At 41.2% G+C, this 25,062-nt stretch overlaps 1 protein-coding gene across 2 annotated transcripts in view; it reads right to left on the bottom strand.

Annotated features, from left to right (window-relative positions):
* LOC144495926 (arf-GAP with SH3 domain, ANK repeat and PH domain-containing protein 1-like) overlaps window positions 1–25,062 on the bottom strand; it is a 274,726-nt gene that overhangs the window by 123,416 nt on the left and 126,248 nt on the right. For both annotated transcript variants that reach the window (XM_078216746.1, XM_078216747.1), the window contains exons 8-11: window positions 24,532–24,661; window positions 22,846–22,931; window positions 21,620–21,695; window positions 16,102–16,188 (exon numbers count right to left, since the gene is read on the bottom strand). In XM_078216746.1, coding sequence (XP_078072872.1) covers window positions 16,102–16,188; window positions 21,620–21,695; window positions 22,846–22,931; window positions 24,532–24,661 — 379 coding nt within the window. The remainder of the gene's footprint in view (window positions 1–16,101; window positions 16,189–21,619; window positions 21,696–22,845; window positions 22,932–24,531; window positions 24,662–25,062) is intronic.

Here is a 25,062-nt window from a genome sequence, read left to right as displayed (position 1 = left end):
TGATATTACAAATTTTTAGAAAGATTCCTTTGAAGGTCTGATTTTTAAAAAAGCTCAAAATGGCTCCAGGCTACTGAATAGAATTATAGGAGAATAGAATCCGAGGAGACAGGGATGGATTCTTCAGATATACACAATTAAGTTTGAAAATGTCACATCTGCAGAGCCAGAGAAAGAAGGAACTTTCTCCTCTCCCTGTAAACTTGATTTCATCTACTAAGGTACCTGTGAAAGCATTCTCCGGAAAGTCAACCACGGAAGCCATCGCAGCTGCAGAGATAATCCTACAACCTTAAAATCTTCACTTCAGACAATGCACCATTTCAACTTCAAAAATTACCAGACCTTCATTGAACAACAAAGACTGAATTGATTCCACTTCTGTAAGTGTTGCTTTATCTTTACCTGGAACTAATCTTTGTGCATGTTTATGTTAACAAATATTTTTCAGTACCTTCAAGAGCAATAATGTGAAATAAAGCAACCCTTTTCCTTTTTAAGAAAGGCTTCGCTGTGTTATTTTTAATTGAATTTCTCACTTCACAGCTAAGAAAATATACAGAATTACACGTACAAATGCATTGTTCAAAGGCAACTTTGGGGAAACACCTTAAAAGCATCTGTTACATAACACTCCATTCATATTCATTTGTGCCAAAAGCATTTAACACTTTTTTAAACCTACAAAAGTTGGAAAACTAAAACAAAAACTGAAGATGCCAGAAACATGTAATTAGTCAATTTGCTTAAAGATAAATGGAAATTTTGAAGTAAGAAACTGTTCAGAATGATAATTTGTGACAGGCTTTTAGATACTAGTACAAGCTGTGGGTTGAAAGACAGATTGTGGGGTTGTGAGCTCTGAGGCAGCAATGACTGCCGTGGATTTAGGATTGATTTCTGACTGCCGCAAGGCCCCTTTAAATTCTTACATTTTTGTTTGTTGGTGGGAATGGCCTAATAGACTTTTAAAAAATCCTTCAAAGGATTTGCGAGTCGCTGGCTAGGCCAACATTTATTCCTATATCTAATTGCCCACGAGAAGGTGGCGGTGAGCTACCTTCATAACTGCAGCAGTCTATATGGTGTAGGTACTCATGGTGCTGTCAGGGAGAGAGTTCTAGGATTTTGACCCAGTGACAGTGAAAGAATGGTGAGTAGTTCCAAGTCAGAATGGTGTATGGCTTTGAGGGGAACTTGCAAGTGGTGGTGTTCCCATGCACCTGCTGCTCATGTATTTCTACATGGTGAAGATCGTGGGCTTGGAAGGTGCTGTTGAAAGAGCCTTGCTGGCTTGTTGCAGTATATCTTGGAGGTGGTATACATTGCTGCCACTGTGCGTTGGTGATGAAGGAAGTGAATGTGGTGATGAAAAGGGTGCCAATCAAGCAGGTTACTTCACCCTGGATGGGGTTCTTGGGTGTTGAAGCTGCACTCACCCAGGCAAATGGTAAGTATAACATCAAACTCCTGACTTGTGCCTTGTAGACGAACAGTCTTTGGGGAGTCAGGAGATGAGTTACTCTGAAGAATTCCCAGTCTCTGACCTGCCCTTGCAGCTACAGTATTTATATGGTTGGTCCAGTTCAATTCTGGTCACAGAATTGTTACGGTACAGGAGGCCATTTGGCCCACTGTGTCTGCACTGACTCTCCAAACAAACATCATAGCATAGTGCCATTTTCCTGTCTTTTCCCCATACCCCTACATATTGTTTCTATTCAAGTAGTCATCTAATGCCCTCCTGAATGCCTCAATTGAACTTGTCACCACCACACTTCCAGACAGTGCATTCCAGGCCTGAACCACTCATTGTGCGAAAGATTTTTCTCACACAACATTTGTTTCTTTTACAAATTAGCTTAAATCTGTGCCCTTGCTCTTGATCCTTTTACGAGGGTGAGCATCCATTCTGTTCAGTCCCTTCTTGAACACATAGGCTCTCCCTAATCAACCACCATTTTCCATGCAGCTACTGATTCTATCGCGAATAATTGTTTCTAGAAGCTTACCCACTACTGATGTTAAACTGATGTAATTGCTGGGGCTATCCTTACAATCTTTTTTGAACAATGATCGCCCCTCCCCACAACCCTGGTTGTTGAGGATGAAGGATGATAATGCTATTGAATGTCAAGGGGCCAGTTAGAATCTCTCTTGTTAGCGATGGACACTTGTGTGGTGTGAGTGCTACTTGCCACTTATCAGCCCAACCCTGAATGCTGTGCAGGTCTTGCTCGATATGGGCACAGACTGCTTCCGTATCTGAGGAGTCACAAATGATGCAGAACACAGTACAATCAGCAGCTACCATTCCAATTTCCGACCTTCTGATGAAGGGGACATCATTAATCAAGCGGCTGAAGATGATTGGGTCCAGGATACCCTAAGGCAGTGGTTTTCAACCAGAATGCTAACAGAAGCGTACAAGTGTGCTGCACCCGTGTCTGTGAAACAGACTCTGAATCCCAATTTTCTTACTTTGTGTGGAAAAGAAACTGCACCTTGGACTGCAGCAGGCTCCTCTGCCTCCACACCTTCCTGCCTCAGGAAGAGCCTTTGAGCAGATTGCCCAAAGCCATTTGTGGCAATGTCTTCAGCATCTTCCCTTCGCCGCCCCTCCTGGATGGAGCCATCTCCTCCCTCCGCAAAGTTTTAAGCTCACCTTACAGGGTCTCTTGTTATTCCCATCAGGTCGCTGATGTAAGGGTAGCTGTAGCAGGCACTGTACTTCCCACCAGGTTAACATTTCTTGAGGTCCAATTATAATAGGAGCCTAACTTGCATGAACATACGAGACTCCTGTCTGACCCAGCAGGGCATCTATCATACCTGAAAATTCTCGTAAAATCTGGAGTTGGAAAAGAGTGGGTATTCTATCCATTCTGTTTTAACTGCCTCATCATCTGATTTCCAATGAGTGGATATTTCTCACTGCCAACCGTGATTATACATTTCTACTAATACAGGTTTCTAGTTTGTTTATAATACACTGCTTTGTAATTGTCCAGCCCTGCTGGCATGCTATTATGTATGCTTTGCTGTATTCATGTAAGGTGCCTGGTGATGCAGAAAACAATGATTAGTGAAAAAGCCATCACTCCTAGATCAATTTATGCAAGCTAGAATACTGTCTTTAGTTGGAGCCCCATTGACTCCAAAGAATGCACCCCCTCCTGGAGGAAGATTATAATCTCATAATTGAAAAACTATGTTTATCTTCTGGCTCTTATTTTAAATTTACTGCTGATTATTTCATGGTCTGAATTGTGACGTACTAAAAATAGCAAGACTGTCAGCATTCACCAGTTATGACGATGCCTTCAGCAGCTTTCCTTCACTGCGGGGACCAAATTGGCTGCTGGTTAAAGTTCAGAGATGATAGCTGCCAAGTGACCAAAGCAGCCCCACTCCATTACTGATCACCGGCACAGGAGAAGTCAGGGTCGACCCAGCAAACGCCCAGTTCAGCAAGACTAGGCTGAGAATCCAGCTGAGTCCATGTGGTGAAAAAATGCTGTGTTCTGATGAGGCAGCAAGACATGAGGAAACGTTGTTGTGAAGAGGAAAAGAGCAGAAGGGGGAAGGTTTCAGTGTTTCGGCCATGTCTGCTCCTACCACTGATGGGATTTCTCAGATAGAGGCTGCAAGAAGCCAGGATGGAACAAGAGGAGAAAATAAAACCCCATCCGAACCGGAGGTAGTGCCTGAAGATGGGCCTGGAGGGAGCAACTGTGCCCAGGAGTCAGTGGCTGAGCTCAACCAGTGTTTGCCTTCAGTCGGAAACCCACATACCTGAAGTCAGCCCGGGGAGCCAGCAGAGAGAGAGAGGGGCTCTGTCCCATGCTGTGTGTCCAGCCTCCCCCCAGCGCTGTTCCTGTTCTTTCCCTTGATGCATCTATGGTAGTTTTGCTGTTGCAGCTCTTTTATGTTTTGTTCCGCAACTGCCTGAAGGCTCGGCTCCTGCTCCAATGGCACTATGCTACCTGCACCAGCTACCGGTGCTGCTGCTCGACATGCTGGTAACCCAAACTTGTCATCAGCTTCAGCTCATCATTGTGCGGCTGCGCTAACCTCAGAGTCCTGTCTCAGGAAGGAGGCTGCTGACTAATTTCACATCAGGATTATTGTTCACCTGTTTCTGCAAGTTCAGATCCTCACTCAGTTCACATCAACATTAGTTGGACTCATCTTGAACTTATCTTTATTGGTGTTATTTTTATGAATTCCTTATTAATGGGTGCATGTAATTTATATCAATCAACCATTGTTTCATGTATTTGTGCAAATGCATTCCCTTGGTTCAAACCATATATAAAGTGACCTTTATTATAAAACTTCTTAATAATGATTCATGTTTGGGGGATATAACTGCAGGGCCACTGGCATCCAAGTGTGTAAATGCAGATTGCGAGGATATCGTGCAGCCCTTCTGGCATGCTGGTTTGGAGTGAAGAAAGAGAAAAAAATAGCGTTGTGCGCAGGATTGGAGACATTTGCATTTATTTTTAGATTTAAACAGGCCACTGTTTGTAACTAATAAATGAAATTGAAATCTTTTAAGGTTTTAGTTGAAAGGCGCAGTGTTTCTCCAAATTCTAATGACAGATTATATTTAGTTTGTGGTGAGCAAATTGATGGAAATCACTTGCTGCTTGCTCCCCCTCTAAGACCAGCATGGATTTCAGCAGTTTAAAATCAAAATTAAGAAGTTTAGCTGAACAGTTCAAGTCAATTTCTGGATCTATCAGAATCTTTTTCTTTGTCTTATTTTTGAATGCCACAAATTTTGTTGATTTAATTTGAGAGTCATGGTTTGTAATATCTCCTCTTTCTCCCTGCCCATGACCTTGTTTAATTCAATTATTTTTAATTGAAGATGAGCATTTGAAAAAATATATATAAATATATTTCAAAACTTGTTGCTGGTTGTAATACCGATTTCAAATCTTTCTTTTTGAATGGCCTGAAATGGCAAGTATCCGCACGGAATATGCCGAAAATGTAGCAGACTCCAACATTCCATCTCCATGGAGACGTGACACCGGCTGGCAGCGCTTGTCTGTGATTGATCATTGTCGGTTTGCTACTCCGTCGTGAAACATTTATGAGCAATCGATTTAGCTGAAAAAAAAGTGGATGTGCTGTGAAATTGTTTGTCTCATTGAAGTGTGCTGTGTTACTGAAAAGGCTGGAAACCACTGCCCATAAGGAACCCCAATGTTCTGGGACTAACCTCCAACAACCAGAACCATCTTCCAAGGTATGACTCCAACTAGAGAAGAGCTTGCTTGTTCCCACTGACTGCAGTTTTGCTTGAGGTTTTCGATGCCACACGCAGTCAAATGCTGCCTTGATGTCAAGGGCAGTCACTCACAGCTCACCACTTGTGTTCAGCTCTTTTACTCATGTTTCGACCAAGGCTGTAATGAGTCAGGAGCTGAGTGGCCAGTTTGAGTGCTGGAGAGCAGGTTATTGCTGAGTAAGTGTTGGTAGTGCTGTCAAGAATCCCTTCCTTTTTTTTGCTGGCAATCAAAAGTAGACCACTGGGGAAGTAATAGGCAGAGTTGGATTTATCTTGTTTTTTGTGGACAAGACATAGCTGGAAAAATTTCCATATTGCCAAGTAGATACCAGTGCTGTAGTTGCAGTAAGTCCTCATTTAAAGTTGCGGTTGAGTTCTTGAAAATTGTGACTTTAAGTGAAAACTTCATGTAAATCATAGGTTACCATAGGAACCGATGTTAAAATCAGAGTTCGGTTCCTTCAGACTTTTCTTGCCCAGAGAAAACAAAGTTGATATAATGTACACGTGCATTAACTGGAATAACTTGCAAAATAAAATGAATCACCAAATCTAACAGAAATATTTACATTGAAATTACATATCAAATCATCCAAACAAGCCCCAGTAGCATAGCTTGTGCATCATACCCACAGCACCCCTGAAACTGAGCTCAAGTTTTTACTTGCTTTCCTTTCCTACTGTCTCTCCCACTCATTCCCCACTCTGTCTTTCTGACTCTCAAGTACCTGACCACTTTCTGACTGTTTGCAGGGGACAGGCCCGTCCTGCAGGATGGTGGAAAAAGAAGTCGGGAGGTCACTGGAACCAAGAGGGCCATGAAAGGAAGGAGCAGGAGTCGTGGAAGAGGCTGGGAAATTGCTCCCTCCCATCCCCTCTCTGGGTTACTCACAGTTCAGTACCTGATTGGCGGCCAGCAGCTTTCAATCTCTGCCCCAGCGCCCTGCTCCAGGATCTTGGGCCTTGCTCTCTCCCTGCTGCCTGGACCTCTGGCGATTGCTGAAGCGGCATCAGAACATGGCAGCAGCTGGACCAGAGTTTAGCACACAAGTGGGGGAGGGGAAGTACAGGTGACATCAAATCCAACATTATGACATAAATCGAAAAAAAAAAGATCCTGAAGAGTAAATGATGTTAAAGTGAAATTACTTTAAGCAGGGCGACTTAAACAGTGGACTTACTGTACTGGAACAGCTTGGTTAGAGGCATAGCTAGTACTGGAGCACAGTACTATTGCCAGAATGTTGTCAGGGCCAGTAGCCTTTGAAGTATCCAGTGCATTCAGCTGTTGCTTGGTATTGCATGGAATAAATTGAATTGGCTGAAAATTGGTATCTGCAATATTGGAGACCTCAGGAGAAGGCCAAGTTGGATCATCCACTCTGCACTTTTGGCTGAAAATGGTGATAAATGCTTCAGCCTTGTATTTTGCACAGATGTGCTGTGTTCGACCACCATGGAAGATGGAGCCTCCTCCTCCCTTGTTTAATTATTTGCCACCATTCATGACCTTATGCAACATGACTGCAGAGCTTAGATTTGATCCATCAGTGGAGATTTTATTTTGTTTATATATCCAATTCAATCCAATCAAAGTCCAATTCAGAGTCTCATCAAGTGAGACATTCCCGATCCAAGCTGACAAGACAGGGCTCTCACCTCCTGACTTGGGCTTGATCTACATGATCTAAGCTGATTGGAGCAGGCATTGCACCTCCTCCAAGGCTTGGTCTCATTTGCATCTTAGCCAAAAGGCCAAGATGCTGCTTTTAAAAATTGCTTCAAATGAAGCCACAATGTAACCTTATGACTTCAACCAATTACAACATGTCGATACTACACTTGATCTTAGCCAAAAGGCCGAGTGGAGATTGCTTAAGTCTATCGCATGCTGCTTCCACAGTTTAGCATGCAGGTAGTCCGGTGTTGTAGCTTCACCAGATTGACACCTCACTTTTAGGCGTGCCTGGTGCTGCTCCTGACATGCCCTCTTGCACTCTTCACTGAATTCAGGCTGCTGCTCACTGAGGCTGGATTGCTGCTGCCAAAAAAACCTGTAAAAAGGACGGTGTTTTTTGTAGAGAGCCTGTTTCTTCAATGATCAGGATCATAACGCATTACTTATCGTGGTTCTATTATATCAATGATCAGAATCCTATTGCAGTAATAATGAAGATCCTATTGCATCAACGTTCACTAGTCTTATCAGGTTCGCATTACTGAAAATATTCAGGATATTACTACACGAATAAGCAAGATACCATTGGATTAATAGTCTGGTACCTATTGCATCAACAATCAGGATCTTATTGCAGAAATAATCATCATCCTACTACATTAATAATCAGAATACTATTACATTAGTTACACTTTCTATTGCATTAATAATCAGTGGCCGATTGTGAGAATAATCAGGAAATTATTGCATCAACAATAAGTAATATAGTAATTAGAATATTCTGATTATTAATCAGAGTCCTAGCACATCAATAATCAGGATCCTATTAGATTAAAGTCATTCATCAATTGTGTCAATAATCACGAACCTATAAGATTATTAATGTATTAGCATCTTGATTATTCAATTTCAAAATCATTAATCCATACACTTTTTCATTAATCGATGACCCACTCTTTCAATAATGTGTATTCAATTACATTAATTGGAGTCCATCCCAAACAACAACTAAAGTCTCTCCCACATTTTATTCTAGGGTCACACAAAGTCTGAGCCACTAAAAAGTTTGAGAAGCACTATATTGGTAGTTTTAACATATCCTTTTCAGTAACATCATTTAAATTTATAAAATAAGCATAGAAAATTGGAGGAGCAGGCCATTTGGCCCTTTGAGCCTGCTCCGCAATTCATTATGATCATGGCTGATCATCCAACTCAACTACTGTTGGCCTCAACTACTTTCAATGGCAGCAAATTCCATAGGCTGACCATTCTCTGGATGAAAAAATTACTCCTTATCTCTATACTAAATGGTCTATCCCGTTTCCTCAAACTGTGACTCTGGTTCTGGACACCCTACCATCAGGAACATCCTCCTTGCATCTCCCTGTCTAGTCCTGTTAGAATTTCTATGAGACCTCCCCCAACCCCCGCTCATTCTTCTGAACTCTAGCGAATACAATCCTAACCAACTCAATCTCTCCTCATACATCAGTCCTGCTATACCAGGAATCAGTCTGGTAAACATTCTCTGCACTCTATCTAGAGCAGATAAGGAGACCAAAACCTCACACAATATTTCATATGTGGCCTCACCAAGACTCTGCATTAAGACATCCCTGCTCCTGTACTTGAATCCTCTCACTGTGAATGCCAACATGCCATTTGTCTTTTTCACTGCCTGCTGCACCTGCATGCCTACCTTCAGTGACTGGAATATGAGGACACCCAGGTCTTGTCGCACATTCCCCTCTCCTAACTTATGACCATTCAGATAATAATCCACCTTCCCGCTTTTGCTACCAAAATGGATAACCTCACATTGTCCAAATTATATTGCATCTGTCAATCATTTGCCCACTCAACTTGTCCACATCACACTGAAGGATCTCTGCATCGTACTCCCAGCTCACCCTCTCACCCAGCTTTGTGCCATATGCAAATTTGGAGATATTCCATTTAGTTCCCTCATCGAAGGCATTAATATATATATTGAATAGCTGGGGTCCCAGCACTGATCCCTGCAGTACCCCACTAGTCACTGCCTGCCATTTGGAAAAAAGATTTGTTTAATCCTACTCTGTCTGACAACCAGTTTACCATCCATCTCAACACACTACTCCTAATCCCATCTGCTTTGATTTTACACGCTAATTTTTTTTGTGTAGGACTTTGTCGAAAGGCTTCTGAAAGTCCAATTAAAACAAATGCACTGGCTCCCCCTCATCAGTTCTACTAGTTACATCCTCAAAGAATTCAGTAGATTTGTCAAGCATCATTTCCTTTTTATAAATCCATGCTGATGCTGTCCAAACCTGCCACTGTTTTCCAAGTGTTTTGCTATAAAATATTTGATAATGGATTCTAGAATTTTCCCCAGCACTGACATTAGGCATACTGGTCTATAATTCTGTTTTCTCTCCACCTCCCTTTTTATATAGTGGGATTACGTAAGCTACGCTCCAATCTGTAGGAACTGTTCCAGAGTCTATAGAATCTTGGAAAATGACTGCCAATGCAGCCACTATTTCTCGGCTATTGCCTTAAGTACTCTGGGATGTAAATTATCAAACCCTGGGGATTTTTTGGCTTTCAATCCCACCAGTTTCTCCAACACCATTTCTCGAGTAATACTGATCTCCTTCTCCTCCTCCCTCTCACTAAACCCTGTGTTCCCGGACATTTCTGGTATGTTATTTGTTTCCACCTTTGCGAAAACAGAACCAATGTATGTATGCAGCTGGTCAGCCATTCCTTTATTGTCCATTATAAATTCCCCTGTTTCTGATTGTAAGGGACTTACATTTGTCTTCACCAACCTTTTTCTCCTTGCATACCTACAGAAACCTTTGCAGTCAATTTTTATGCTCCCCACAAACTTACTCTCATCCCCTATTTTACCCTTCTTAATCAGTCCCTTGGTCCTCCTTTGCTGAATTCTAAACTGCTCCCAATCGTCAAGTCTGTTGTTTTTCTCGGCCAATTTGTATGCCTTTCCCGTGGATCTAATACTACTTCTAATTTCCCTTGTAAGGCAGTTTTACTTTTGCGCCAGACAGGAACAAACAATTGTTGCAGTTCACTCATGCGCTCCTTGAATGTTTACTATTGTCTATCCACCGCCATCCGTTTAAGTAACGTTTCCTAATCTATCATTGATAACTCATGCCTCATATCATCATAGTTTTCTTTATTAAGATTCAGGGCCCTAGTCACAGAAACAACTACATCATTTTCCATCTTGATGAAAAAATTTTCATCCCCAAGGGGTCTTGCACAACTAGATTGCAAATTATTCCTTTCTCATTACACAACACCCAGTATAGAATGACCAGCTCTCTTGTTGGTTCCTCAATGTATATCCAGAAAACCATCTCATATACACTCCTGGAATTTCTCCTCTACAGTATTGTGACTAATTTGATTTGCCCAATCTATACACAGATTAAAATCATCCATAATTACAGATGTTCCTTTATCGTATGCATCTCCAATTTCCTGTTTAATGACATTACCAACATCACCACTACAGTTTGGGGGGTTAATATACAACCCCTAATAACATTTTTGCCCCTTGGTATTTCTTAGTTCCATATAGATTCAACATTGTCGGAACTAACATCCTTCCTCATTATGGTGTTAATTTCGTCTTTAACCATCAATGCAACTCCATCGCCTTTACCTTTTTGTCTGTCCACCCTAAATACTGAACATCCCTGGATGCAAAATACTACAGACGCTGGAATCTGAAATGAGAACAAAGGGCGCTGGAAAAACTCAGCAGGTTTCGAAACATTAACTCTGTTTTTCTCCTAATACATGCTGCAGACCTGAGTTTTTCCAGCATCTTATGTTCTTGAATTAAATCGATAGTTTGCCAAAGAATTACCGAACAATGTGCTCTTTCTCCTCCAAGTAAGTATCCATTTCATTTGCTACATGCCACAAAATCTTCTTAGTCCTCAAGTAAATAGAAAGCAGTGCATTTGGAAGATAAGAAGCATTCATTGCCAATCCACACAATGGAAAGATGATCGGTTCTCTTTTGATTGTTTTTATCAAACAGTAATGCTTATGTTTACAAATATGGACAGAAAAGATTACTGAGGCAGCTGCTTGATAATTTTAATGCTGACTACAGCTGTGGGATAAGCTGTTCTTGAAATAATCATATTTGAATGGCTCCTGTGTAGAACGCAAAGTGATTTATTTCCTAAAAAACTGTTAAGTATGTCTTTTTATTACTAATATCAATGCATTCGGTCTATTCTAATGCCACAACGGTGAATTTTTTAAAGATACAAATTTAATGCCTGGTAGGTCTGCTGCATTGTTTCTTGAATCAAAGATGTACTTGACAGGAACCGTGAAAATGAAATAAAACATATAGGCTTTATATAGGTTTACAATCAGACTGAAACTGCATCACTGATGTTGGAAATAAGATGGGTTTCAAGAAAATACCTTTTGTTGATATCAATGGGGCTCATCAACTCAACAAATGGATTAGCCAAGAGTCATGTGGGAAAATCTCTAGAATGTGTCCCTTCTTAAAGGTATAAATATTTGAAGAAAAATGATGCATATTAAAAAGTAATAATTGTTTCTTAAACCAAAAAAAAATCCAGATTCAACTTCAATGTAAATGCTCAAGAGATTTCTGCAGTCAATTTAAAATTGTATTTTAAGGACAAAAAGAGCATCACATATTTTGTGGACTTCAAAATATATTGCCCTTACAGTCAGGTCAGAATTCTCCCATCTGGAACTAAGCCCTGAGGTGGGGGTCTGGGATGGGAAAAGTTTCCAGCTGCAGAGGATGAAGGAAAACTACTCCAAATCTTCCACCCCCAACTTAATCAATAATGCATCTGGGGGTTTCGCGCAATCTTCTGTGATGGGCTGGGCTTGATGGCATGCATCCTGTCATATCTGGGTGCCATATTTAAAAGGCACCCAACATCACTGACCTACTGTTGAAGAATGAAGATGGACCTTTTGAAGAACAAAGGTGGACCTCCTGAAGAATGAAGATGGACTGAGGCTGGAGGATGGACCTCCTCGATGACACCAAAACTGGAAGATCCACCTGTTCTGTGGTGCTGTGATGTTCCAGGGTCCAGGTTTAGTGGCAGCATCCATCCCAAACACTGGAGGCAGCTCCAGGCAAGTCCCAACTTCTACATGCCATGTTAGTCCAGATCTGGACCGGTACTTTTTTCCACTGACATTGCGGAGAATTGGGTGCGTGCAAGGTGGGGTTGGTGGGGAAGTAGTGCAGCTCAGAGAAGTGCAGCTCGGGAAGAGAGAGGAGGGCAAAAGTTCAGGTTGATTTAATTCAAACAGCCTAAATTTCTGGTGAACTGGAATGCTAAGTTCAATTTCATAGAACTTCCTCTCAAAAAACTGTGTTTTTCTGATAATGATTTACATTTTAAAATCAAAAAGTAATAATTCTGTTGTTACTTGTTGTTATAAAACAATTTTCCCAATATTTTACATTTCTAAAAATAAAAAGAAACTCCAACACGTTCTTTACTTTAAATTATGCAGCAAAAATTTAGGGGGCAATTTTCTCAAAAGAAATTAAGTGCCCAGCGGGCTGGAAAATGGGAGATTTTCCCACCCGTTTTTTAGGGGTACTTAGTCGGTTGAATTTCCAGCACTGTGCGCATAAAAGAGTCCGCTGGGGGATTCAGGCCAGCAAAGGGGGGGAGACCTAATGCCAGCTGAGAGGCCACTACGCATGCGCCAATCTCCCTACTACCCCACCTCCCTGATCACCGGTCTCTCAATGTCTTCCCTGATCTCTCCACACCACACCCCCCAAACCCCCCCTCCCACCATGACCAGCCTGACCCTCCTCCCCATGGCCAGCCCTGATTGCATCCCTCCCTCCCCCACGAGGGTCTTCCCCCCCCCCCTTCCTCCTCCCCCCCTCCTCCTCTTCCCACCACCCCCAGTTTGCCCCCCAAAGGGGGCCCTGGCCCTGCAGGCCATGCCCCCTTGGCACTGCCCGGTGGGCAGTGCCAAGCTGGCACTGCCAAAGGGGCACCCCCTGCCACTGACCTCCTGGGGGGCCTCAAGAGCCTCTACTCCAGTGCGGCCATCATGTTTGGTCTCCATTGATGGGGACCAGCTTTAATCCCCACTGGTGAGAACCTCCTCCTGCAGGGGCAAAAACATTAGCAAGCCATTGAAAATTGAATTTAGACATGGTAATCGGCTTTGCGCTGTATTCCGGTGTGAGGCTGATTACTCCATAATAATTGGCCTGGGAAATGCCTGCTACAGCCCCCCACTGACATTTCCCAGCCTGCTGTGCTGCTCAATGCAACCAAGTGCTAGTTGTCAACCTCATGTGGTGTCTCTGTTCTTCTGACATCAGTCTGACATAAGCCTCAGCCTTGACTAATCTCAACTTTCACCAGTTCAAAATCAAGAAAACTTGTGACAAGTTAAAAAAGAACATTATAAATGCACTGTCAGAATATAAGCTAAACTCTGATAAGCTTTGTATTTCATACATATGTACAAACAAAGTAGGAGGCCCTTCGGCCCCTCAAGACTTCACCACCATTCAATAAGGTCAGAGCACGTCGAATTGTGGTCTCTACATTTCACCTACCCCCTATAACCATTGACTCTTCTTAGCCAAGAATCTTTCAACATCTGCCTTAAAACTATTCATTGACACTACCTTCACCACTCTCTGGGGGAAGAGAGTTCCAAAGACTCACAAACCTCAAGACAAAAAATTTATTCTCATCTTGCTCTTAAATGAAAGACATTTTTATTTTTAAACTATGTCCCCGAGAGGATCACATGATGTAGGTGCGGGAGCGGCAGCATTTTGCGGAGTTCTGACGTTACTCATCTTTTAATTACTTTTTATTCCTGATGCACAGCCCATAATTATCCGATTTTGATGTGCATAATCTCTGCTATGTTCCTGGAGGATTCTGGCTGAATTTTGGTGAAGGGGAGCAGAGTTACTTCAAGAAAAGCCTTGTTTGAGGCGGTCAGAGATGGCTGGGGTGGGGCCCAGTTCGCAATGGGGGTTCACTGGTGAGCGGGCCTACACTTCTGTGACGGTATCGACCTTGAGGTGATAGCGCCATTAAGAGAGAAGTTGTGGATGACGGTCTCGGCTCCCCAGCACAGACTTCTGGTGTTCATATTGATGAACTTTGAGATATCCTAAAGAGAATGGATGAAGAAGAGAAGAGAAACCTGTCTGTCGAGAGGGCAGTTTCCTTGGTGAAGGCTCACCTTCAGTTCTTGGAAATCCTGCTGCATGATATGTCGGACATCCGAGTTGATTCAGAGAGATGGGGCTCGAGCAGGAGGATCCATGTGCTGGGTCTCCTGAGGGGAAATGGGGATGAATTCCCAGCTGAATTTGAGAACTGGCTGCCTTCTTTCACAGTCTCGATTTGAGGGCTGTGCATCTCAAGTTCGATGAAACACATTGTGTCCGGTCTTCAAGACCTGGGGTCAGTCTAAGACTCTGACCACTGGTCTTACATTGTTTTATCTTTGTTGTTCATCAAGAAGGATTGGAGATGACTGGACACCACTGTGGTGCCTAGGTTTTTCTTCACCAGGGCTTCGAGATGACGATATGGATGAAGTGCAGAGACTTCAGTGAAACTCTAGATGGATCCTGGATAATGCTCCATGGATATATTATCATATTATCCTGCAGTTCATCATTAATCCTGAACTGCATATACTTGTGACTATACTCTGGATTTTGTGATATTGGATGGAATTATCACTGTACCTTTTTCACAGGTCCTCATTATTTATTCATGTATAACCATCCTACAGTGTGATTGCTGTTAGGCAGCCTGTAACCCACTCCCACAGTGACTTTTCATTAATATTTCTGATCTCTACTGAAACTGGTTTTACATCTTGATCTCCAGAATTAAGGTCATCTCTCTCTATTGTACCAATGTCACCATTAGCTGACAGAGATACCCCTCCACCTTTTTCTAGCTTCCTGTCGTTACAAAATGTCATGACTCGTGAATACTCAGGTCCCAATCTTCGTTATCCTGCAGCCATGTCTCTGTAATGGGCTACAACCCATACTCAGCGATTGAGAATCATTAAGACATTGATTGAACATTGCCTTTGTTATAATTCAAGTCAGAAACTCCCAAGTGTTTTATGAAGTCAGTCTGGATCATATATTTTGTTATTTGAATTTGGCTAGGATAGGCATGAGACTTTTCACTTCAGGATACTTCAAATGACCCACTAGGGAGCTTTTATCAAAAAAAGTGTTTAAGAATACAATTAATATATAGCATTAACTTTTACCAATTACAAACAAGAAAAAAAACAACCATATTATATAACCGTTGATAAATATATGAAATGTTCCGACCAAACTGCCTTAAAACAAAACCCTTGCCACAGGTTTAGCACAGAAAATATGAATGCTCACGTGATGCTGAACTTAGTCCTTTGGTTGGATGCTGCAGCTCTCTTGATACACACACAGACAAGCTTGAAGTCAGAACAGCTTCCCAAAACACCATGGGGAGAGAGAGACTCGAGCTACTAGCTAACAAACCACCAACAGCAGAATTTTCACTCCAGGAAGGCAAGAAGACCTCCTTCCAGCTAGCCAGCAGAATTTACAATATCAGGGAGAGAGAAACACAGCAATACTGCTTTTCAGTCTGATGTCCAAACACCTTCTAAACTAAAACAGCAGCCAGCAGCCCAAAACTGAAAATGAAGAATTCCTGTCACCAATCATTCTTCCCTCTAACAATGCAAAAGGTCATACAATCCCGGATACTGCATGAAGCCCAGAGTAAAAATAAACAAAACCCCATTTAAACCACTTGGGCAGCAATAAAAGGCCTTCTAAGCAGACAGCTCAGCAACAATGAAAAAAAACCTGCTTACAAACCGCAGAGAACATGATTTCAAAAAAATGCATTTCTTAAAAGCACACTAGCATCACACCTTTCAAAACAAGAATTCAGATAAGACCAGATTTTAAAAAAACAGATGTAATGATCAACCAGCATAATTTGTTGTAGACTGGAGCAATTAATTATGTAATTTAATTTCTTACTATTTCAAGTACACTTACCTCTTTCTGTTCAAGCTGCAGTGAGGATTTGAGCATATCACGGAGTGTGCACAGCTGCTTCTTTTCTTCATCCTGGGTTTGCTTGATCTGTGGAAAAGAAAAAGACTAAATTGAAGTCTTGTTATTTATCTGACATCAAAAAGTAAAATACAATAAGTTGGAGTTCTCAGTTCCTTCCTAAGAAAACCCATTTTGTAATTAGATAAGTAGATTCTCAAAATAACAAATAAGTAACTTCTTCGAAAATATGAATCTTTTAAAGCAACTTATGCTCATACAAGAGCTGCTTTAACTCGAAAAATTCCTGTAAAACTTGATTACTGCTGAGATTACTTTATTGAGATTTCTTATTTAATCAAGTAAAATTTGACTCAGCTGGAAGAATATTGGTTAGTAGGCTTTGTAGAACCCGAACGAATATAAACTATCAAACTGTGAAGTATAAAAATTGCTTAAAACCATTTGAAAGATCTCCAAATCATTGATCCACATCTTTATACCATATAATCATCATAAATAGATAAGAATTCTGCACATAGAATACTTTAATAATGCTGGGATTGGGTGGAGGGATAGCAACATCAGGAGGAACCAGAGTGGAGGTGGGATGGGATTGATGGAAAGAGGGAACGGGAGTGGGACATTGGAGTGTTGGAGCATGGAAAGCAGATTAAGAGAACATGGAGAGCAGGAGCCCGGAGGAATGCCTCTGCCTGGTTCTCATTCACTTCCTCCCGACCACCAAATGTACACATCGTGGATCCCCAGAAAGTCTCTTTAGACCCCTAGTTTGAGAACCACTGTCCAAAATGATGGCCATCAATAGCAACTTTTAAATATTATACAACATACTTCTGCACAATTTAAGGAAACAGGCAATGATCAACTTTAGATGTGTTTGAACATGGTGAAAAAAATGCTCGTCAGTTTATTGATCCAACTTGATGGCTTTTTATGCACTTAAAATTTAACATATGTTCAAATTATTTTAGGGTTCAACAATGCCTTCAATTAAGACACTTATTAAAAATTTAAAAAATCAAAGCTATCAAGAAATCCAACATATTTTTGTTTTGTTTTTTAGTATTGCATATCTAAATAACTTTCATCTGTGAAAGCTACAAAAGATTAAATTGTTACAGTGAACGATGGACCCACAAAAAGAATTTCTGTAAAAATAGAAAAAATAAAAGATCACCAACCAATTTTTAACAATTATCAACATTGGATTTTAATATGTACAAACAGATGAATAAAACAATTGATTATTCAACAGCAGCCAACATTCTGCTAAGATACTGCAATGTCCTTTCTTATTCTTTGAAAGAAATTCAACCTACCCATGGACAAAGTAAACTGCAGCCATCGCACAGAACAATAACATCTAGGATAAATGTCTTTGATGAAATTTGCATCCTTTGTGGCCAGGTTATTTTTATATACTGCATTAAACTATAAATGGAGGTCCTATGGCACAGTGGGTAGCATTCCTACATCTGAGCCAGAAGCTCTAAGTTCAAGACCCACTCCAGGACCTGATGGCTAAGGAAGGTGCGTCCATAATGTGGCCAACAGGTTGAGTATCAACCTGCAAAATCCTTCCAACAGATGCTGATGGCTGGCGCTAAGCACGGGATAGACTCTTGGTCAGCCATGTTTGATGCGGAGTGGCGCTCCTCAAACTATTAGCCTCTAGTGACAGGCTAGTGACCAGTTTCAGGAAACAGCTTGCCGTGGGAACAGATGAAAATGCGGGAAGAGAAATAACAACAATAATTACATTACAAGGACAGACTCATCTGTACATTACAAAATGAAGCTTTTACTTCATGCATTCAGCTATTTGGACTCCCACCCATCCCCAAACCCATCAAATAAAAACTGGATTTCCACCTAATAAGGATATCTGCTATATTTAATCTGCAGTTTGAAAATAAGCAGCAGGTCAGTTGGATGTAACAAAAATGCTCTGGCTTTTATTTGGATCGGGGTTTCTAATATAACAGCCTGGAATAAACACTTGTATGACTTAATTTTTCTGCAATGTGCTGTTACAAAAAGCTATCTTTTAATCTGTGCTGAAGTTTTGAAACTTATATTTTGTACTAACTAGTATGCAAGGTGTCAACACCCATGGTCACACAAAGCATTGTGCGAGTAGAAAGTCACCAGTTCAGAACAGATGAGTTGTCTAAGATTCAATAAGGTGGAGGCTGTTTTTCACATCCACAAATGATTAAAATGGTAGTTGGGCAATGGTGAAACTGCTGGTTTTATTTGAGTAGGTTGACGACACAAGGGAGGCATTTCTAATCTGAATTGAAAGCTTCAAGGGTTGCACCCTCACCCTAGTGTATACCAGGGAATGATCTGCATTATAAGTCACATGGTCGTACTTGCATGTACTGAGAACGCTGTTCAGAGTAACATCTGGTTATGATCAGATTCAGGTGGTGCCAATGCCTGATCTTGGATATCACCAGATCATGTTATGGTATGGTTTGTTCTGAAAGATGTTAGTTACACAAAACTCGTGGTAACAGCGAAGCTCAAGTAGTCTCTGTTTGTTTACATTTATCTTTCTCAGGCATTGATGTCTAAGGCAGGAGGGCTATGCCTCATGGTCCAAATATACTCATTCAGAAGTGACTTCCTTGCACATTTCCTCTGAACTCTTCCCTTGCATGCATTTAAATCGGCATAATGAAGCCCGCGCCCAACTTACCCAAGGATTCCCACTTTACGAGGCTCCGATCCGATCGGCGCCCGCGCATTTACCGTGTTGCTGAATTCAAGTCCGATAGGGCTTCAACTCAGCAACTGAACCGCCGAATCGCCCCCGACCACCCTGCGCGGACAGCCCCCGCGAACCACCCCGGCACCACCCCCCCCCCCCGACCCCTCAGGGAAGAGATGTCAGATCGCCCCCTCCCACACCCCTCAGGGAAGAGAGATGTCACATCCCCCTCCCCCCCGCCTCAGGGAAGAGACGTCACATACCACCCCCCCCCCCCACCCCTCAGGGAAGAGACATCACACCCTATCCTACCCCCCCTTTCCCCCGCCAACCAGGGAAAGTCAAAGGCAGCACAGACAGCAGTGCTGTCAGCGCTGCCTTTGACTTTCGCGCTCGGGCACGCTGAGTGCTGTCGGCTTCGAGCTGCGCATGCGCAGTTCGGTGCTCCGACAGATGCAAACGCACTCGGCCCCGCCCACTGGACCCACACCGAAAAAAGGCGTATGGGGGCGCTGGAGCACAGCCCCTATATGATGTTCAGCAGCCATTTCATCAATGTGAAGCAATGTTTATGTTAAAGCTGTATGTAAATACAAATTTTTGTTTTTGATAAATCTATTCCAGTTTAAATGTGCCAGCTACAGTGCAGTGGTCAAGGACAATGGAAGCTCCAAAAAGAGGTCTTTCCAGTCAACGTACGGGTCACAATCTAGCAGCCACACTAGCTGTGGGCACAAATCCTTCCTACCCTTTGTTATTTAAGAAGGGTAGGAAGGATAACCCGGGTAATTATAGGCCAGTGAGCTTGACGTCCGTGGTGGGGAAGTTGTTGGAGAAGATTCTTAGGGATAGGATGTATGCGCATTTAGAAAGGAATAAACTCATTAACGATAGTCAGCATGGTTTTGTGAGAGGGAGGTCATGCCTCATTAACCTGGTGGAGTTTTTTGAAGAAGTGACCAGAATGGTTGACGAGGGAAGGGCCGTGGATGTCATCTATATGGACTTTAGTAAAGCGTTTGACAAAGTCCCTCATGGTAGGCTGGTGAAAAAGGTTGGATCTCATGGGATAAAGGGGGAGGTGGCTAGATGGGTGGAGAACTGGCTTGGTCACAGAAGACAGAGGGTGGTAGTGGAAGGGTCTTTTTCCAGCTGGAGGCCTGTGACTAGTGGTGTTCCGCAGGGCTCTGTATTGGGACCTCTGCTGTTTGTGATTTATATAAACGATCTGGAAGAAGGTGTCACTGGGGTGATCAGTAAGTTTGCGGACGACACAAAATTGGCAGGACTTGCAGATAGTGAGGAGCATTGTCAGAAGCTACAGAAGGATATAGATAGGCTGGAAATTTGGGCAAAGAAATGGCAGATGGAGTTCAATCCTGATAAATGCGCAGTGATGCATTTTGGTAGAAATAATGTAGGGAGGAGCTATACGATAAATGGCAGAACCATAACGGGTGTAGATACGCAGAGGGACCTGGGTGTGCAAGTCCACAGATCCTTGAAGGTGACGTCACAGGTGGAGAAGGTGGTGAAGAAGGCATATGGCATGCTTGCCTTTATAGGACAGGGCATAGAGTATAAAAGTTGGGGTCTGATGTTGCAGATGTATAGAACTTTGGTTCGGCCGCATTTGGAATAGTGCGTCCAGTTCTGATCGCCACACTACCAGAAGGACGTGGAGCCTTTGGAGAGAGTACAGAGGAGGTTTACCAGGATGTTGCCTGGTATGGAGGGGCTTAGTTATGAGGAGAGATTGGGTAAACTGGGGTTGTTCTCCCTGGAAAGACGGAGCATGAGGGGAGACTTAATAGAGGTGTATAAAATTATGAAAGGCATAGATAGGGTGAACGGTGGGAAGCTTTTCCCCAGGTCGGTGGTGACGTTCACGAGGGGTCATAGGTTCAAGGTGAAGGGGGGAGAGGTTTAACACAGATATCAGAGGGACATTTTTTACACAGAGGATGGTGGGGGCCTGGAATGCGCTGCCAGGCAAGGTGGTGGAGGCGAACACACTGGGAACGTTTAAGACTTATCTAGATAGCCATATGAACAGAGTGGGAATGGAGGGATACAAAAGAATGGTCTAGTTTGGACCGGGGAGCGGCGCGGGCTTGGAGGGCCGAAGGGCCTGTTCCTGTGCTGTATTGTTCTTTGTTCTTAAACCCCGTAATTGCTACTAAATCTCCCAAAAAGGGCAGGAGCCTGATTTCAGTAAGTTAACATGTTCTTACCAGCCTTGGTGCCATAATGTCAGCTCATACCTTACCCTCGCACCTAGTCTGTGGGCGGCCACACCGGCATGAATCAATTACTGGTTTTCAAAAATGAAAATCAGTCATGATGACCATGCCAGGGGGGCAGAATCTCAGGATTCTTGGCCTTGCCACTGTATTTAGGCCCCGCCCCTAGAGCTGACTGTGCTCCCTTTTAAAGTGCACAGAATGATGGTCAATAGGATGAGAAATGCCGGCTGTGAATCCTGCAAACTTCACACTGGTTTTCTCGCCTGAACCAACATTGTGCATTTTGGGGAAGATTTTGCCCACTGTGTCTGAGTTCAGTTACTGAAGAGGAAAACAAAATATAACTTGTAACAGATGCAAAGTGACAATACATTTTTTCAGAGTCATGCAATTGCCCAAAATCATTCAATTAACTGTCCAAATCAGCTCACCAAGCAGTACGAATCTTAGGGACAATTGGGAAATTGAATAATGCAACTAGACAATAATGACTATTATATCATGAGCAACTTCAGCTTGCAAATACATTACTTACGTTATATAAATCAGCAGCCAGTTTTTCAATATACTGTTTCAGCTTATCTGCTGTTTTTAAGCCATCCTGAAAAAAACTTGAAAATAACATTCGAGAATCAGGGTTAGTGATAAAATTATAATTCACTGCAGGCCTGGGTAAATCCTTTTGTCTTCACCTCATTTGTAAAATGCAAGTTTTTGAACTTTTCCTCTCACTGTTAATCTAATTTTGTTTATGTGAAGCAGTATATGAAACAAGTATATGATAAAATCGAAGAACATCTGTATATACAATATTGTCGTAAAATTTACTTGAACAGTTTGGGTGCCTCTCATTTTTCATACCAACCACATGTTAATCTGTAGAGATTTTTAAATGATTCTCAAAATCTACAACAGCACATTTATTTGTAAATAACAACATGTGGCTTCCATATGCATATGTGCAAACAATTACAATATCAGATTTTAAAAAGTTGCCGCACTACCAAAACATTTACACAAAAATAAAGCATCCAGAGTAGCTTAGGTCTTTTTCATTCTAGTTTTACAGAAATATATTCTGATATTATAGTAGCAACTATACTTCAAAATATGCAATTGTTGTATGGTAGACTGGGACATTCTATGGTCTTGTAAAGCACTATATAAATGTTTAAGAGTTGTATTAGTCTTTCAAGTTCAATTCAACCTCTTTCAATCTTTTCTGCCATTATTCAATTGATAACATTTCATTTATTAAAAATTATACAGGATTTAATTAAGGTTTTTAGGTCTTAAACAAAAGGTTTTAAACAAAAAGCTTTTGCATATTACCATGAAAATACTTGTAAAAGTGCTGCTCTGGCATATTTTTTTCTATTCCTCTTCCTTTTATCTCATTATGTCTGGAATGACTCATTCGGAGTCTCCCACTCGTAATTCATCAAAGGACCTCAAAACTATGTAACTCCTTACCCCCTTCAGTTATTTCTTCATACTATAAACTTCAGCTTTTTAAAATTGAAGTTTAGCATCACTTAATTACTGCATCCTGATTTCTCTTTTCCTTTGCTTCTTTCACAACCATTTTGAAGTGCACTGATAGTTGTAATGTAAGAATGGAGTTAATGATGTGTGTCAAATACTCAAAACACTAGCACTAGATCATTATATCACAGTAGGCGGATTATATCTGGATGTAGTTACTGACCACAAAGTACTAAACCATTAAAAAGGTGGGGTTTTTAAAAAAAAAAGACTTACTTGCATTGTGCATGGTAATATTTGATGAGATTTTGGAGCAGATCCACACCTTTTTTTGTCTTGATTTCATTCACTTTGATGAGATACTAGCCAAAGTAAAACAGATTACAAAAATATCAGCACAATGTTTTTAATTATGAAAACAAGTAAATCTTCTCATCAAATGCAATACAAACAATTAAATATTCTAGCTGCCTTTCAAAGGACTTAATTTGCATTGTACTGATAAGGAGTCAATATTTAGAGTTTCAGTTATGATTAACTTTGTTCCAAATTAAAAGAACATGGTATAACATTGTATAGTTCATTAGCATAATAGTAATAGTCACATCACAATTATTTAATTGTTGTACTGGAATAAATGACTTATAGGACAACGTTCACTTTATCAACAAAATAATTAAGTTATCAAAAAACCTGAGTATAATAAGTACTGATGAAACTTCAAAAATAAACTCATTTATTTTTTAAACTGTAATGTCAGCGACAATGCAGCATTCTGAAATACCAAATGCTCTGATGCAAAATTATGGGATGTGGGTTTATGGCAATTAACCAAATGAGTTATCACTACGGATCTATTTTTCACCATTTGCTAAGGTAAGCTATAAAATGGTTGCAAGAATAATCAGGTTTCCCCATTTTGGGGAATGATTCAACAGGTGGTTGTCGGTGTTCTATACCTTACAACCATTCTTCATGTGCGAATCTCTAGATAATAAATGGTAGAAGGCTGTCAGGATTTTGAATATTTACTCATACACAACTGGTGAAGACACCAGATAGGATACTAGAACACCAGAAGACACTAGATAGGAATATCTCCTATCCCAGACCTTTCCCTTCACTTTGTATTGTTTTCATGTTTCGGGGATGTACCTATGCTGCTTCCTTTCTGACTTGGATTTGTATTTCTCTTCTATATTTTTGGTTTACAATCGCTATGTTTTTCTGTCTTTTTGCGATTATATCTTTTTCTACTTTTTTTTGCCACTATTTTGTGTCTAATGTGCTTTTCTATGTGGGGAGATATGACAAGATAATCAGAATGATTTGGACAAAGATGCAGGTTGCCTTCCAAGGAGCAGATGAGAGAGAGATTCAGCAAAGTATGAAAGTGGAACAAATTCTCCTTGGAACATGGGCTTGTTAACTTAATAAGCACACTGATCAAAAACAGTCCATGCAGATCAGCTCAAGAGCTAGGTTTGAGGCAATCCATTGCAGTAATGGTGAAAACAAATTGGATGGGTGAGGTCAGAAGCTTGCGGCCTAAAGTTCAAAATTAGACAGCCATGAATGGATTGACTAAGTAGCTGGGAGGCTTGAATAAAGGCAAGGGGCTCCCAAGTGCCCCATATCTATTGAATGAAAACCACATAATTTTTTTTGAAATATCCAATAAGAAAAAACACTCAGAAATCAGGTTTTTAAAAAAAGCAACACTGGGCAATTCATGTTATAGCATTACCACCGGAGACCTGAAACTACAACAAGTTAAACAAAGGGGCCTTTTTCAATCTAAAAATGTTGACCACGTCTTTACATCATAAAATATTGCCAAAAACTTGACAAAAGGCATGCACAGGAAATAGGCTTAAGTAGACAGAAGTGCATGCAATACAAAGATACTTATGTATTTGGACAGATTATTTACACACATTTATATACACATATATATCTAACCTCGCACATCTGGAGTTGAAAGACCCGTCGCTCCTTTTCCATTTCTTCTGCTATTTCAGCTCCTGTAATTTCAGTTCGAATCATCCCATGCTGCTTTGCATGTTCTCGTTTCTCCTTTTCAATTTTAGCACTGTAACAGAGGCCACAGGTTTTTCTCCCCAATTTCCAGCATGTGGCAATGTAAAAACAATTCAACAAACCCCTAATCAGTAATTTCAGCTTCCTTTGTTAAAGGCTTTGCAGAGAGAAGGTTGGATTACAGTTTTGTGAAAAAAGATCTCAAGTTAAAAAGAGCATTATAGTTTGATTAGGAAACATTTTGACCTTTATTTTGTAAATTTAAATAAATTACATATAAATACTTAATTAAAAACTCTCAAGTAGTCTAGTACCTGCTCCTCTTGTAGGAATACCAATTATTGCTCTGCCTAATGTTGCAGGTTTTATCAAGTGACACAAGATATTCTGTAAGATGTACAAATTATATTGAGCAGAGAGTGGGAGAGAGAGACCCAATTTTAACTTCATTTC

This window comes from Mustelus asterias, chromosome 7 (genome assembly GCF_964213995.1).
Source record: "Mustelus asterias chromosome 7, sMusAst1.hap1.1, whole genome shotgun sequence".
Lineage (NCBI taxonomy): Eukaryota > Metazoa > Chordata > Chondrichthyes > Carcharhiniformes > Triakidae > Mustelus > Mustelus asterias.
Note: the sequence above shows the minus strand (reverse complement) of the source record. Positions and strands in the feature narration are given on the sequence as shown.